At 32.5% G+C, this 14,091-nt stretch overlaps 1 protein-coding gene and 2 non-coding genes across 4 annotated transcripts in view; all 3 read left to right on the top strand.

Moving 5' to 3' along the window:
• LOC113394700 (uncharacterized) overlaps nt 1-14,091 on the top strand; it is a 47,178-nt gene that overhangs the window by 32,285 nt on the left and 802 nt on the right. Inside the window, exons 3-12 of one of the 2 annotated variants that reach the window (XM_026632120.2) lie at nt 7,224-7,395; nt 7,685-7,919; nt 8,397-11,206; nt 11,295-11,504; nt 11,572-11,739; nt 11,824-11,959; nt 12,112-12,318; nt 12,708-12,842; nt 13,194-13,477; nt 13,850-14,019. In XM_026632120.2, coding sequence (XP_026487905.2) covers nt 7,224-7,395; nt 7,685-7,919; nt 8,397-11,206; nt 11,295-11,504; nt 11,572-11,739; nt 11,824-11,959; nt 12,112-12,318; nt 12,708-12,842; nt 13,194-13,477; nt 13,850-14,019 — 4,527 coding nt within the window. Of the gene's footprint in view, nt 1-7,223; nt 7,396-7,684; nt 7,920-8,396; nt 11,207-11,294; nt 11,505-11,571; nt 11,740-11,823; nt 11,960-12,111; nt 12,319-12,674; nt 12,843-13,193; nt 13,478-13,849; nt 14,020-14,091 lie in introns of both variants that reach the window. The other variant, XM_026632119.2, reaches the window with a different exon arrangement.
• Trnaq-cug (transfer RNA glutamine (anticodon CUG)) lies at nt 279-350 on the top strand. The gene has a single exon. It is a non-coding gene; the product is annotated as a tRNA-Gln (tRNA).
• Nucleotides 3,180-3,251, top strand: Trnaq-uug (transfer RNA glutamine (anticodon UUG)). Its single transcript has one exon. It is a non-coding gene; the product is annotated as a tRNA-Gln (tRNA).

The following is a 14,091-nucleotide window of genomic DNA, read 5'->3' as shown; positions in this document are numbered from 1 at the left end:
AATCGGTGTAAGTGAGCGTAAAATTAGCACATGCCTACGAACCGAGTAATAGATGAAATAAAGACAAATGTGTACCATCGTAATAATTATATGTGCACTATGTAATCCTTCTATCATTATGATACCATATAAGTAATGTCAATTGAATCGAATTTGTATGATATGATTATTCCCACCGAATAATGAAATCTTCGGCTTATATAATAAAAATTAAAAACATATACTGCTACTTGAATACCGAACATTAATATTAGCCCTATTTCAGCTGTGATATCACCGGTCCCATGGTGTAATGGTTAGCACTCTGGACTCTGAATCCAGCGATCCGAGTTCAAATCTCGGTGGGACCTGGGTTTTTTGGCAATTTCTATCGACATTTCACCTCCTTATAATAATTCCACTTTTTCGGAATTGAATATATTTATGTAATAGATATTCCGCTCTTGTGTTAAAAAAAAACGATCAATCAACAATCGCACGAAACACTACATTATATTTGGCTAGGATCAATGGCCTGGACATATATATATATATATATATATATATATATATATGTGTATGTTTTTATGAAGGCAAAGGCTTACGGGTATACATCCTAAAGTAGCAAAGAGGTTTTCGTTCATTTATTATTTTTCGATATTGAACCTTAATCGTATCAGAAATAGGTATGGGTTCGTATTTATGGCTAAATTACATACATCGGTTTTATAAAGATGATGTCAGTAATGTAATTCGGCTATCGACTTTATAAACGTGACTAGATATTTTAAACAGGAACAAACCGTTTGTTGAAAATATATTTTTACCGTCAAACAAATGGTTCCTGCCAATGAGCAATTTTAAAAATATTAAAAGATAAAAAAATATACATAAAATATATAATAATAGATAGATGTTATATTGTATATGAACACATACGAACTCAATATAGTGTAGTGTACACGAGGGATCTGGGACTGAGGCGGCGTGTGGGCGTGCGACTTTAAAAGGGTGGAATAATTTATTTACAGTATCTCGACATTGACTTTGTTTTATATACATACCTAATAAAAATCATTATTATTAAACGAATAACATGCATTGAGTTGTGCAGGCACAGTTAGAAATCGTAAATCTTATCCGAAGCTTGTAGATTTAAGCCCAGGTGAGCGTCACTGAATTTTATGTTTATAAATCATCGCGCTTAGCGTAGACCTGTTGCGAGAAAACATAAATCTGCCTCATATGTATATGTATCTATCATATAACCTGCATTGCAGTAGCATCGTGATATAAGCTCCGAAATCCTCCTCGAGTCGAGAGAAGGCTTTCATTTAAATGCTGTTATTGACTGAGCAAGCGTAATCTTGTATAAATAATTTGTAATCAAAAAAAAATATTTAAATAAGTTCTCCGCAAAATAAATCTCATTGAAACTTTTTTTACGCCATTATTTCTCTGGAAAAAATATAAGTTGAATATTTAACTAGTATAATATTTCGCGCACCCACTGCGGCCGAACATGTACAACGTTTATTCCTTTTTGGAATACGTAATTTTCACTCCACTTGAACCTGTTAGTTTCGATTTGTTTCAATCAGATCATAAAAGTATTAAGAAATGAATATTACCGTTCTTAAATATTTATATTATTTTCGTAATTTGTTTATTATTATATTATAAATAATTGTTGTACGAATATTATTGAAGTTTACCTTTATGAAGTACGTAAGTATTTAGTTGAATTATATATACGTCTATTACCTTTTTTAGTATCAAGAAATGTTGTATATTAGTCATCTTATTTTTAATAAATAAAATAAATGAAATTCACTAGAAAATAGGGGAGGAGTGAGGTATATAAATATATAAGTGGGTAATATATCTTGTAGTAGATTAAGTACAGACGGAATTATAGGCTAGGCAACATCATTTTTAACTAACATTATCAAAAAATATTTATCAAGGAATAAACCTTTATCTCTACTTTACCCGTGTTAAGTCAGGAAGGATAGTTAGTTGTGTATAGTGTATATTATTAGTTTTAAAAGAGTAACAAAGGTTTGTAATACCCCTTGTATTATAGAACTTTGTCACAAAATGACATATTATGAAAATGCAGGAATATATCTTTATGGATGAATTGTATGATAGGAGAATGATTATTATTATATCAAACCTAATTGCATTGCTCCATTAGCATAATTCGGTCATTATTGTAGTATTATCTCTAACGTAGTTTAACATCAGTGTAGTAATACGTAAATCGAAATTAATTTATAGAAATAAATAAAAGCTGTTCTATGCGATTCCTCTTACAATGGATTTCGTGCAGTTGTGTTAAAATATTATAAAGATGAAAAAATATCCTATTGATATTTTTTGTTTTCTTTTAATTTATTTAAGTCCATAGCATATATGTTTAATATTTAATAATGAATTGCATAGTTGTAGCATAGCAAGCTAAATAACACATATTATATATAAGCATTTATTTCAAATGTATAAATAATTTACTATAATATGTAGTTTTAAACATATACAAATCTTTAAATCGTGAAATTTTGAGTGGCGATAGTGTATATTATGTAGTAGGTTCATATATAATCATTGAATCTAATTTATTTGATTTTGAATAAGAATGAAATGTTTCCTTTGTATTAAGAATTTTGTTGATAGATCTCGCTTGTGCCCTTTTCTATAAAACGTGGAATTATCGTCTTTGCATGTTTTGTTCGCATAGAAATGCTAACCCTTTCATAATAGCTCACGTTTCCAACGCGTAATTATTCCGACTAAAAACTAAACAGTTCAAATATTTGTCTCATCGTATTTCGGGCCTTGTTCTCCAAATATTACGGTCCTTTAATAAAAACACCGAAGGAATGCGCAAGTATTGCAAGCATCCCAGTCGGCTGCCCTTTATGTAATCAATTAAGGGAAGTATATGAAAATTATCTTGTAAATTCACAAACAATTAATGTAATTATGAAAATAATACAATCTAAATATAATACATGTAAAAAGTATTCGTATTAATTGCATATCATATTCGAATTATTAATTCTGTCTTGAATATTATCAATTAATAATGAACATTGATAAAAACAAATGTTTAGTGTATTAATTTTATTGTTTTTCTTAATTTTAGCATGTTCACGTGAAGAACTTAATCCTCACTTTCATGGCGCTAGTGTCGCGGTCCCATGGTGTAATGGTTAGCACTTTGGACTTTGAATCCAACGATCCGAGTTCAAATCTCGGTGGGACCTTAGTGGGAAATCCTTTTGTTTTTCATTATAAAGACGTTATGATTTATTTAAATTTATTTGAATAACACTTTTTTCAATAAAGCTATAATATTTTCAAACAGTTTTTCACTCAACTGTCCATTTGGTTCGACGATTAATACCATCAAACTCTAAGCATGGCTTGTTAGGTAAATTACACAATGAACGGCCTACCGCCGGCGATTCCCAGAGTCGACGATGACATAGGTACGCTATGCTTGTTCCCATCGGCATGGCACGGTAATGACCGAGGCCTGAGTTAAACTCCGTCAATTTTCATCGTCGGCATTCAAAAACGAGGTTAAATTTAAGTGATTTAAGATTTACTGCGAATCTCATAAATTTCTACTAAAATATTATGATTGTGACATTATACAATGTATAAAAGCATATTTTGAAGTTTTTCAGGATGCCGCATTATATTTAAACGAACATATTTCGTAATTAAATCCTAAACGGCGAGCTTTCATAAAAAGCAGTTATAATTATAAATATATCGTTTAACAATTTTTTTTTTAAGACTTCTAATAAAAACTTGTCCAAATATTAAATAAAAGGAATATTGAGAGAGACGCTTAAAATTCTTATATCGAATTCTTCAGGTTGTAGTTCGAAAAAGGTCCAAAAAGAATTTCCAAAAATAAACTCCAATTCATCTGATTGTTTGTATTGGCGTATTTTCACTTGTTGATTACAAAAATGATTAGCAAAATAACTGCAAATTTGAAACTCTACGTCAAATCCATAAATAATAATTTTTACCCAACTTTATCCAAAATATCATACAATTTTGTTAACATTTTTTGCCGCATTAGTCATTTTACTCCTTAGCGGAACCTATACGTTTAAATTAGCATAAAATACTGATTTTCTGTTCCTAAATTAGTAATAGTTAGTTATTTATATACATCAATAGTATATAATTGTAGAGGTTTCTAGCTTAGCGTGTGCTTATAAACATTGGAAACGATACGAATTTTTTAAAATCCCTTTCTTGGGGTAGAAATATTAGGAAAATAATGAAACTAAATATATATTTTTTTCTGATTTTATACTAACTTCACCTATGTGTAACTAACTCAGTACATATATCTATATATGTCGTAGGATAATTACATAAATTGAATTTTCACGACAACCCTTAAGGCTATTGCGAAAACACCAACAATTAGGCAATGGTGAAAACATCGATTTATCTTACACATTTGACCGTGGAAAATTTACCCAAAACCGTTTATAACCCAAAAATTGTTTTTTAAGAAACAATATACATATATAGATACAAGCAATGTACGTAGATTTATGCACAATAATGACAGTAGCTACGTCTAATTATATAGTATCGACTTCAAACTTGCATTCTGATTTAAATGTATGTCGGATAGCAATTTAAGGGGACACTAAATTTATGTTTTAGCTTGCAAAACAAATCATAAGATTGTTTCAGCGATTAGAATGTACACCTAACATAGGATTATAATTGTCTTAATGATTAATGTTAAACAGTCTTAAAAAAATATAGGAATATAAAATATATTTACCCCTGGCGTTGAAGTCAAATCCTGATAAATAAAATTATCAAAAGAATATGAGGTCGAATTACCAAAGCATTTTGAATAGTAATAAACGAATACTTTTACTTGGTGTTTACCAAGTAATATATAAGAAAAGTTTAAACGTACTTGACGAATAGTGCGAATTTTTAAATAAATTTTAAAATTGTCTTCTTTAGGGATTGGTTTGCCACGATGTTGCCTTACTCCTCTATCTTCGTTTATATAAAAAAATAAAATTATAATATTTAAAAAAAAACGCTACAATTTAAATTGTCAATTCAATTGTTTTAATTTTACAATTCTGACATGAAGATCATGTTAAGCGCTATTTGAGTAATTAAAAACCTCTAAAAATATAAAATACTACTTATAAAAATCAAGAGACTTGGATCTTTGCCTCTTCGCTTCTTATACATTTTCGAAGTATAATTTTCAGTTGCTCAGTAAGGAAATTATGTACCCCTTTTTCGATAGGAAATGATTTGACAACTCAGTGCTACCGAAGATGCACATACGTCGCTGTCTTGATTTGTCTTTTAAATTTGAAAATAACAGCCTAATTATAAGTATTCATTAAAATTTTAAGAGAAGATTTTACTATTGATATTTTTGTCAGACAGTAAAATGTCTTATATAAATCCGGTTTCGGCGGCTTGGCATAAAGTGGGCTAAGCACATCAACATAAAACGTCAAGCTCCACTATCCCGTAATCCTGCTGTAAAGTGTCCGATGCAAAAACTTAACCGTTAGCTACGTGTCACACAAAATAAAAAGTTATTAGTGAATAGGTTACTAGTAATAATTAATGATTTGCATTTCAACGTTTCTTTTTAAACTCTCAGTCAGTCTCAGTCCTCATTTAGTCTTACGTTTTTTTTTAAATTACTATCCCTAAATTTCAGAGGGCTAAAAAGTCAAACTAATCAAATAAAACAATTTGATTAACAGATTCTGTACAATAAAAGCAATTGATAAAATACTGTGATCTTACGTACTTAGTTGATATAGTTTTAATAAAATTATGGAATTCATATTATTATATGTTTGTTTAGCAAATTACGATGACAAAACTTTATTGAAAGATAATGTTTGCATGTAAGACAGATAAACGAAAGAAAAATGCTTTAGCCATTTATGTAAATAGCAATCAAATAAGTAGTTCGTTAAATAAATATTAAAAATTGTAAAAAATTGAATCGTAACACTATTAATACATACGAAGAGAAATAAAATTATAATGAGTTTTCTTAACAACTATAACAAAATCAAATTGTACCGAAATAAATATAGAAACGAAATATATTAAATAAATATATTATTATAATAATAATATAATAATAATTATATATTATATATATATAATGTTTTTCCCTATTTCATTAATGAAAAGAAAATATCGCCGACGTATTATTGTAAAATTTAGTTATACTAACTAAACTATACTAAACTAGTATAAATAAATACATAATGTCTTAATAATATATTAAATTATACATATTTTTTTGTGTTGTGTTTGAAGTAAAATTGTTTCATTACGCTCAAAAAAATAAGACGTGAATTTTTCATAGCAATTACCATTGTTTCTGTATACATAATATATTGAAAAAATCTTGTAGAGCAAAAATAATAAGCTGGTTAGATATACACAAAATATTCTTCAATGTCACCCCACCGTAGAGCAATGTTGTGTGTATTGTTTCGAACTTCATATTTGCGGACGTTTATTTGTTAAAATTACCAGAACTAACTGGTGGAACTAACTAATTTATTATCCTACTTGGTAGTAGCGATTTGTGCAAGGTCGTCAGCGTGGATCAACCACACACTCATCACTTATTCTATCGCTTAATATCACAACTGAGTATTGTATTTGTATTCCGGTTTAAACGGTGTGTAGAATAATGACACGCAGGGACAGAACTTCTTACTTCCCAAAGTTGACGCATTAATGATTCAAGGATTGGTTAATGTTTCTTACAGTGCTAGTGACTATCGGCGGTGATGGATCAATTACGATCAGTCTCACAACTATTAATTTTGAACATTTTCAAATCAACAAATTTTGTCATAATGTAGGATTATCACCAATATTGTCTATAAAAAATAATGATTAATTGTTAAATGTAGAGTCAAAGTTACGCACACTGCTTTAAATTTTAATTGGAGTCTTTCTTAGACTAAACCCAAAATAGATTATCACGTTCATGTTTCCTTTGTAAACGAAATTTCATTCGAAGCCTTTTAGATTTATATCAAAATAAAATTTAATTATAAATATATCTTATAAATGATCTTAACGTGCTTTTTGCCTATTCTGAATATTTAAAATTTCTGTGTAGATAATTATTCAACTAAAGCTCTCAATTATTAATCCCAATTCTAATTTGTTTTAACCAGAGCGAATATCGTTTCGCGGGAAGTGCATACGCTCGAACCCCGAGCAGCAGCCGCAGCGGCGGGCTGTGCTCGGCAGCGCTAGTCGGCGGAGCGCTGTTCGCTGCTGTTGCTGTACTGGCTGTCGCTGCACTCGCTTTCTACATGGGTGCTCTACGCCCTGATAACGGGGAACGTAAGATATAAGCTTTCTATATATATACAATTTTATAATTATTCATAATATTATGTTAAGTAGAATTTTGTAAATATCAAGTTTACTTATGCAGTTTCATAATTAAAATTTTAATTGTGTTAACATTATTTGAATGTCGTGTTTTTATTTTCATTAGCAGATTATGATTAAAATGATAATTTATTATTTCCACGATTAATTAATATTTACTTATTTAGAAATGGTAAATATTATATCAAATAATATATGTAAAGTTCGACCTAATTTTAAAAGAATTATTAATTTTCAGCAATAATGACATTCGAAGGCACGTTACGTGTAACGCGAGGGGATGTGTATGGAGGAGTACCCGGCAGCCCGGCGTGGCGCGAGCGGGCGCGGCGGTATAGCGCTAGTTTACGCCAGGTGTTTGCTGCACCATCATCTTTGAGACAGGCCTTTGCTGGAGTTCTCGTAACTGGCTTTGGTGATCGGCGCCTCGATGTACACTTTAGATTATATCTCGATCGAAGAAAAATACCAAGGTACATTTAAAGTGTAAACCAATAAGTATTTAAATTTATCTTGAAAATATCATCGTTAATTTCATTTTTATTTGACTGGCAATAAATCAATTCAGAATCGTTATGATGCGCGAAAAAAATGTTTGTACATCTATTGTATGTGTGACTGTTTGTCGGTCTTTGTATGCATCACATGTACAATAATGTATTGCGTACAGATTGAGTCGTTCAATCTTATCGAATAACATAATATAATTACCTTAACGGTCATAAAACGTCAAAGGATACACAATATATCTATTTCTATACATAATAGAGAACGTTAATAATCCGCGTTTTATTACACTGAGACATAAAACTACTAATTTCATAACGAATTGAATACCATTTTCCGTCATCACAAGAACTAGTATCTATTACTGTTTTCCTTGTATTTTCTTTATTCATTATTTATTAATTTAGTGTATTAAGCTTTAATTTTTTTTATATTCATTATAGTTCTGTAACAAACATAGAAGAGACTTTAAAAAGCATCTTAGTTCAAGATTTACTTTCAAAGCATTCAGCATTTGGACAAATAAAAGTTGACACTTCAAGTATTATCATTAAGAGGGATTTAGAACATACATATCATTCTGAACAATATGTAAAAGAAGCAATGAATGAAAGCATGGCAATTAACAATGTTAAGGTTCAAACTCCTCCAAATATGAAAGACAAAACCTTGCAGAGTCGAATAGGTGTCGTCCGCAAAACAACGATAAAACCAAATCAATCCTCTAAAAATGGCGATCCAGATGAACCTGATATCGATACTGAAAATATACCAGTAGTTCAAGGGTCATTTCAAATAACTAAAACAGAAGCAGACATAACGGAAAATAAACACAGCGTTAATCCGTCCCGAGTTGAAGAAAAAGGAAACAGTAAAGGTTTTTCAACTGCGAGAACAAGTACCACTACTAGATCTTCAACAACAAAATCTCCATTCCGAGTCACTAACAAATTTTCGACTACTACGGCAAGAAATCGTCCTCTCACAATTAAATCAACATTAAATATTAAACCAAAGATTGAAGAGAACCCTAATAAACAGGCAGAATTAAACACACGTAAATCGGTGGTTTCGACAACGACAACAATGAAATCAACTTTATTACCAAAAATTACGACAACATCGACAACAACAATAGCAGCAACTACAAAAAATGTATCACAAATTTTGTTTGATCTTCTTACAAATGAAAATCATGATAAAGATTTGCCAAAAATTGATACATTATTTACTGTTCCTCATGTAATCGATAACGAGCCATGGAGACCTATAACAAGGCCATATTTTGAAACCACAAGCAAAGAACCAGTATCTCAAGAACCAGTAACAGAACGAGGTGCAAATGACAGAATCGGAGTAGCAGAAGTTGTTGAAGATGCGTCTTTATTAGAAAGTATGCTAAGTCCAATACCTCCCGCCAAACAAAGAGACAAGACTACACGCAGGCCTTCGGGCTTGTACAATATAGATCCCCATTTAGGTGCTGATGTGTACATACATAGTCCAGTTTACACTAGTTTTACTCTTCCTGCTTTTCTACCTCCACATAAGAATATGGAAACTCTCGGTTCAAGTTTTCCAAAACCTCATCCTTTGCCGGTTGACAAGATAAGCAGTGTTGTCGAAATACCAGATGATAAACGTCGTGTTGATGATAATGAGGGTAAACCTATCGAAAGGCCACCTAAAGACAAAACTACATCTGTCACTATTAATGTTATACAATTTGATCAATATGATAACAGTACTGAAAAAGTGTCTATAGATGGTATGTCGATTGTAAAAAAACAAAACACAACTACAGGTTTCATAAAAAATACAACAACAAAAAGTACAACGAAAAGTGACGAAATAAATACCACTCCTATTGTAGACATTTCGACAAATAAACCTTTCGATAATCAAACAAAAGATCATGGAAAAGAAAACACTACTAAACGCCCAAATAATAAGGTATCCATAATACCTTCCACTGGTTTACCACATCACACTTGGGAACTGGTGAACACTTCAACAAATAATAATGATACTATACTGAAAAATTCACCTCATAAATACTATAATGACACATTACAAGCGATAATAACAAAAAATGAAGCAGTTATTCAAAATACAACTCCTAGATTTCCAAGTAAGATTGCTATTTTACGAAATTTAACGGATATCATAAAAAGATTTTCTCAAAATACATCAGAAAAACAAAAAGAACATTCAACACAACATGCAATAAAAACAAGTACTGAAACAGTAACTACAGAAGCCGAAAACCGTCATGTCCAAAATGAAATGACGGTACGTACAGAAACCGAAAACCGTCATATCCAAAATGAAATGACGATAAGTACAGAAACCGAAAACCGTCATATTCACAATGAAATGACAGGATACGTAGAAGTAGTATCAGATGAAGAACTTGAGACAACTACCGCTAGAATTATAACTTTGATGCCAGCTAAATCAAATTTAGGCTTCAACCGGCCCCTACGACCTAGGCCGAAACCTGAACCACAAGGAACGAAAGAAGATAAACGGAGTTTTTTAAATGAAAATTCAGAAACAGAATCATTACTTGATCATGAAAATATTGAAGATGTTATTCATAATTTATCTGAAACTATTCCAGAAGCTTCAGAAGTCGTAACAACCTCCACGAGCATGGATAATGTCAATATAGAAAATATTCATCGCACAAATAGGAGTGCGTCCTTCAGAATGCCAGAAACATTCGGCAATCCTTCTAGTGGAAATAGGCTCCCTAAATCTAATGATGATTTAATGTATTCAAGTAGTGATAATTTCATAAAGGACGTGTTGGAAAACACTAACAAATCACAAATACCAGAAGGAACTTATAGAGTGTCATATCATGTAACGGGAAGCGTGAGTACGAAACAAGCAAACAAAACACAACAGCTGCCAGCGTATGAATTGACTTTAGAACCAGACGTCATACTAGAAATACCTGTAAATCAAACCTCTGCTTTAACGGCAGATAAACTACGACAACTTGCAAGTTTAGCAACTATTTCGAATTTTAACAATAATAGCTTATTTCGAGCCCCAGGAGGAATAATTTCAACAAAAGCGATACCATCAAGCTATACATTAAATTCAGCCGGGTTTAAAATATTGACCAAAACGTATAATAAAATGCATACATCAAAACAAGATGAAAATAATTTCGACAAGCCAGAAAAAACATATAGTAAACCTCTAAAATTCAAAGATGAAGTATTTGAACATATTGAAATAGGTAAGAAACATTATTTTAGCTTAATAGTTACGATTTAATTTGAATGATCATAATCTTATTATGAAATTATTTTATTTGTACTTTTCAGAACAGAGTTGCAACAACGAAACATCTTTTTTATGTGCTAGCGGTGAATGCATTCCTGTCACATCTCGATGTAACAGATTATTGGATTGCCCCGGCGGGGAAGATGAACGGGCGTGTTCGTGTGCAGATTATTTAAGGGCTGAGTATTCACAATCAAAAATTTGCGACGGGTTTGTTGATTGCTGGGACTATTCTGACGAAATTAACTGTGGTATGGTATTATTGTAACTTTGAGATTAACTTTAAAAGATTTAGAACTGACGTTATTATTTTTGCAGAATGGTGTGAAGAAGGTCAATTTGTATGTTCTAATGCGCGGCAATGTGTAGAAATGACAAAGGTTTGCGATGGAACACCAGATTGTCCGCTCGGAGATGATGAAAAGAGTTGTGTCGCTTTAGGTGATAATATAGACGACAATGAGGTCATTCCTTACAACGAAGAAGGTAGACATTTTTTAATAAATACTACCATTTTTCTTAAATTGAATTTATTAAGTGATGTTAATAGTTAGGTGTTGTAATTTACAGGGTTTGTTATGGTGCGTAAGCGTGGTGTATGGGGCAGATTATGTGTTGAAAACTTCGATGATGTAGTAACGCAAGCTCATAGCACTCTTAAATTACCGGATCTAGGCAGAGCTGTTTGTCGAGCCATGACTTTTCAGTAAGTAATAAAAGGACTCGTACAATTGTACATTTGTATATTTATCATTAGATTCGACAATAATTTAAATTAAAATGGTGTTAAAAAGTAAAGTGAAACTAATTTTTTCTAAGAAAGCCGATTTCTGAGCCCAAAATTAATCAATGTTCCAGTGACTCTCCTTGGGTACGCGAGGCACGAGAGGGTCGGAAGGCCAGTTCTGTAGGATACTGGGAAGTGTGGCACAATGCACACGCGCGCGCAGCTGATACACGTCTCACATTTAAACGTTCATCGTGCGCCCGGCACCGAGCTTTGCGAGTTCGTTGCAAGGACCTAGAATGTGGCATCCGTCCACATGCAGATGCACAACAACCCAGGTATGTGCTAACATACTAGAAAACATACTCTCCAATATATTAGAATTTGCCATCTCAAAATCTTTTTCATGTTAAAACTATTTCACACGAAAATATACACAACGTCTACTGCCTCGAAAATTGTAAACATATAAAAGTTAAATTGAATTAGGTATATACATATATGTATACTAACTATGTACTGAAAAACGAAAAATAATAATTAATTACACATAATAACTCACCAGAATTCATACCCTCATTATTTTATAAAAATAATAAAAAAAAGGAAGTAAATGAAGTTCAAGTCAGTACCTCGCATTTATTTTATCTGGCGAGGTACGTTGTATGGGCATCGGTGGCGTTGTGTTGGTTAGGGCAGTTACTTACGAGCGCGTGCGGTGGGGCAGGGTGGTGGGCGGCGGCGGCGCAGCTGCAGGCGCCTGGCCGTGGCAAGCGGCACTCTACCGCGACGGAGACTTCCAATGTGGTGCTACCCTCGTTTCAGCTCAATGGCTGCTCTCAGCCAGTCACTGTTTCTATCAGTATGTATACTTGGTTTTCCACATATTAATTCAGTTTTAATCGTTTTAAATTAATGATTAATTATCTTGATGACTTTGATGACTAAAAGAAAAAGTATGCCCAGACATGTATTTTCTTGACTTTCTAGTAACCAGATTGAATTTTTTTTAATTCAAACTTTAAATTTATTTTGTTAAAAATGACGTATAAAAAGGTTCTAAAATGAATACAAAAAATATAACAGGCAATTTTATTTTCTCTCAATATCCCAAGATAAAATTAAACGTTCATAATGATAAAACTTGATTTAAGGCAACTCCTGTGTTGTAAATAATATTTAATTTGGTGAAATTTCTATTATATTATCTTAGAGCAACAGAAGCTCACTGGGTGGCTCGTCTGGGCGCATTGCGTCGCGGTGCGTGGCCTCGCGGACCCTGGGAGCGAGTGGCGAGAGTGCGTCAAATCGTCTTGCATCCTCGATACGCACCACGAGGTTTTAGGAACGACATAGCGATGTTACGCGTCGATCCGCTGCCGTTGCACGCCCGTTTGCGGCCCGCCTGTCTGCCTCCTCTGAGGGCCCAGCCGCCCGCTGGACACCACTGCACGGTCGTTGGATGGGGTCAACTTTATGAACACGAACGTGTCTTTCGTAAGTCCTCTTGCATGAAATAAACCCCAATTCAATTTTGAACTTTTGCGACGTTTTTCGTGACAATTTATTTTTATATAGTGGAACTTATTGCTACATACTATTAAAGTACTTGGTAAAGTAAGTTGCAAAGACAAATTATTGACTAAAATGTTTAGTCTACTCGGGAAAAAATGCCTTTTGACCAAAGATAATATATTTGAAAATTTATAATGTTAATCAAGAAAATGTTTAACTATAATAACATTTTAATTTAAGAAGTAAGAGAAGTTACGATTTTACTTTACTGAAGAACCCATTAGTCAGAGAATTGTGTATGATCAATTTATATTATTCGACTGTTCATTATTTCTGTTTATTTTTATACATTAGCGGATACGCTACAAGAGGTCGAGTTGCCAGTGATCTCAACAGCAGAGTGTCGACGACGAACACGACTACTACCTCTCTATCGTGTCACTGACGACATGTTCTGCGCTGGCTATGAGCGCGGTGGACGTGACGCGTGCCTTGGAGACTCAGGCGGACCGCTTCTGTGCCAGGTAGACTTTTATCTGTGATCAACTTTTAACTTAGTTTTGAATGATTAATCAATAATTTAAATAATAAACTTC

This window comes from Vanessa tameamea, chromosome 2 (genome assembly GCF_037043105.1).
Source record: "Vanessa tameamea isolate UH-Manoa-2023 chromosome 2, ilVanTame1 primary haplotype, whole genome shotgun sequence".
NCBI lineage: Eukaryota > Metazoa > Arthropoda > Insecta > Lepidoptera > Nymphalidae > Vanessa > Vanessa tameamea.
Note: the sequence above shows the minus strand (reverse complement) of the source record. Positions and strands in the feature narration are given on the sequence as shown.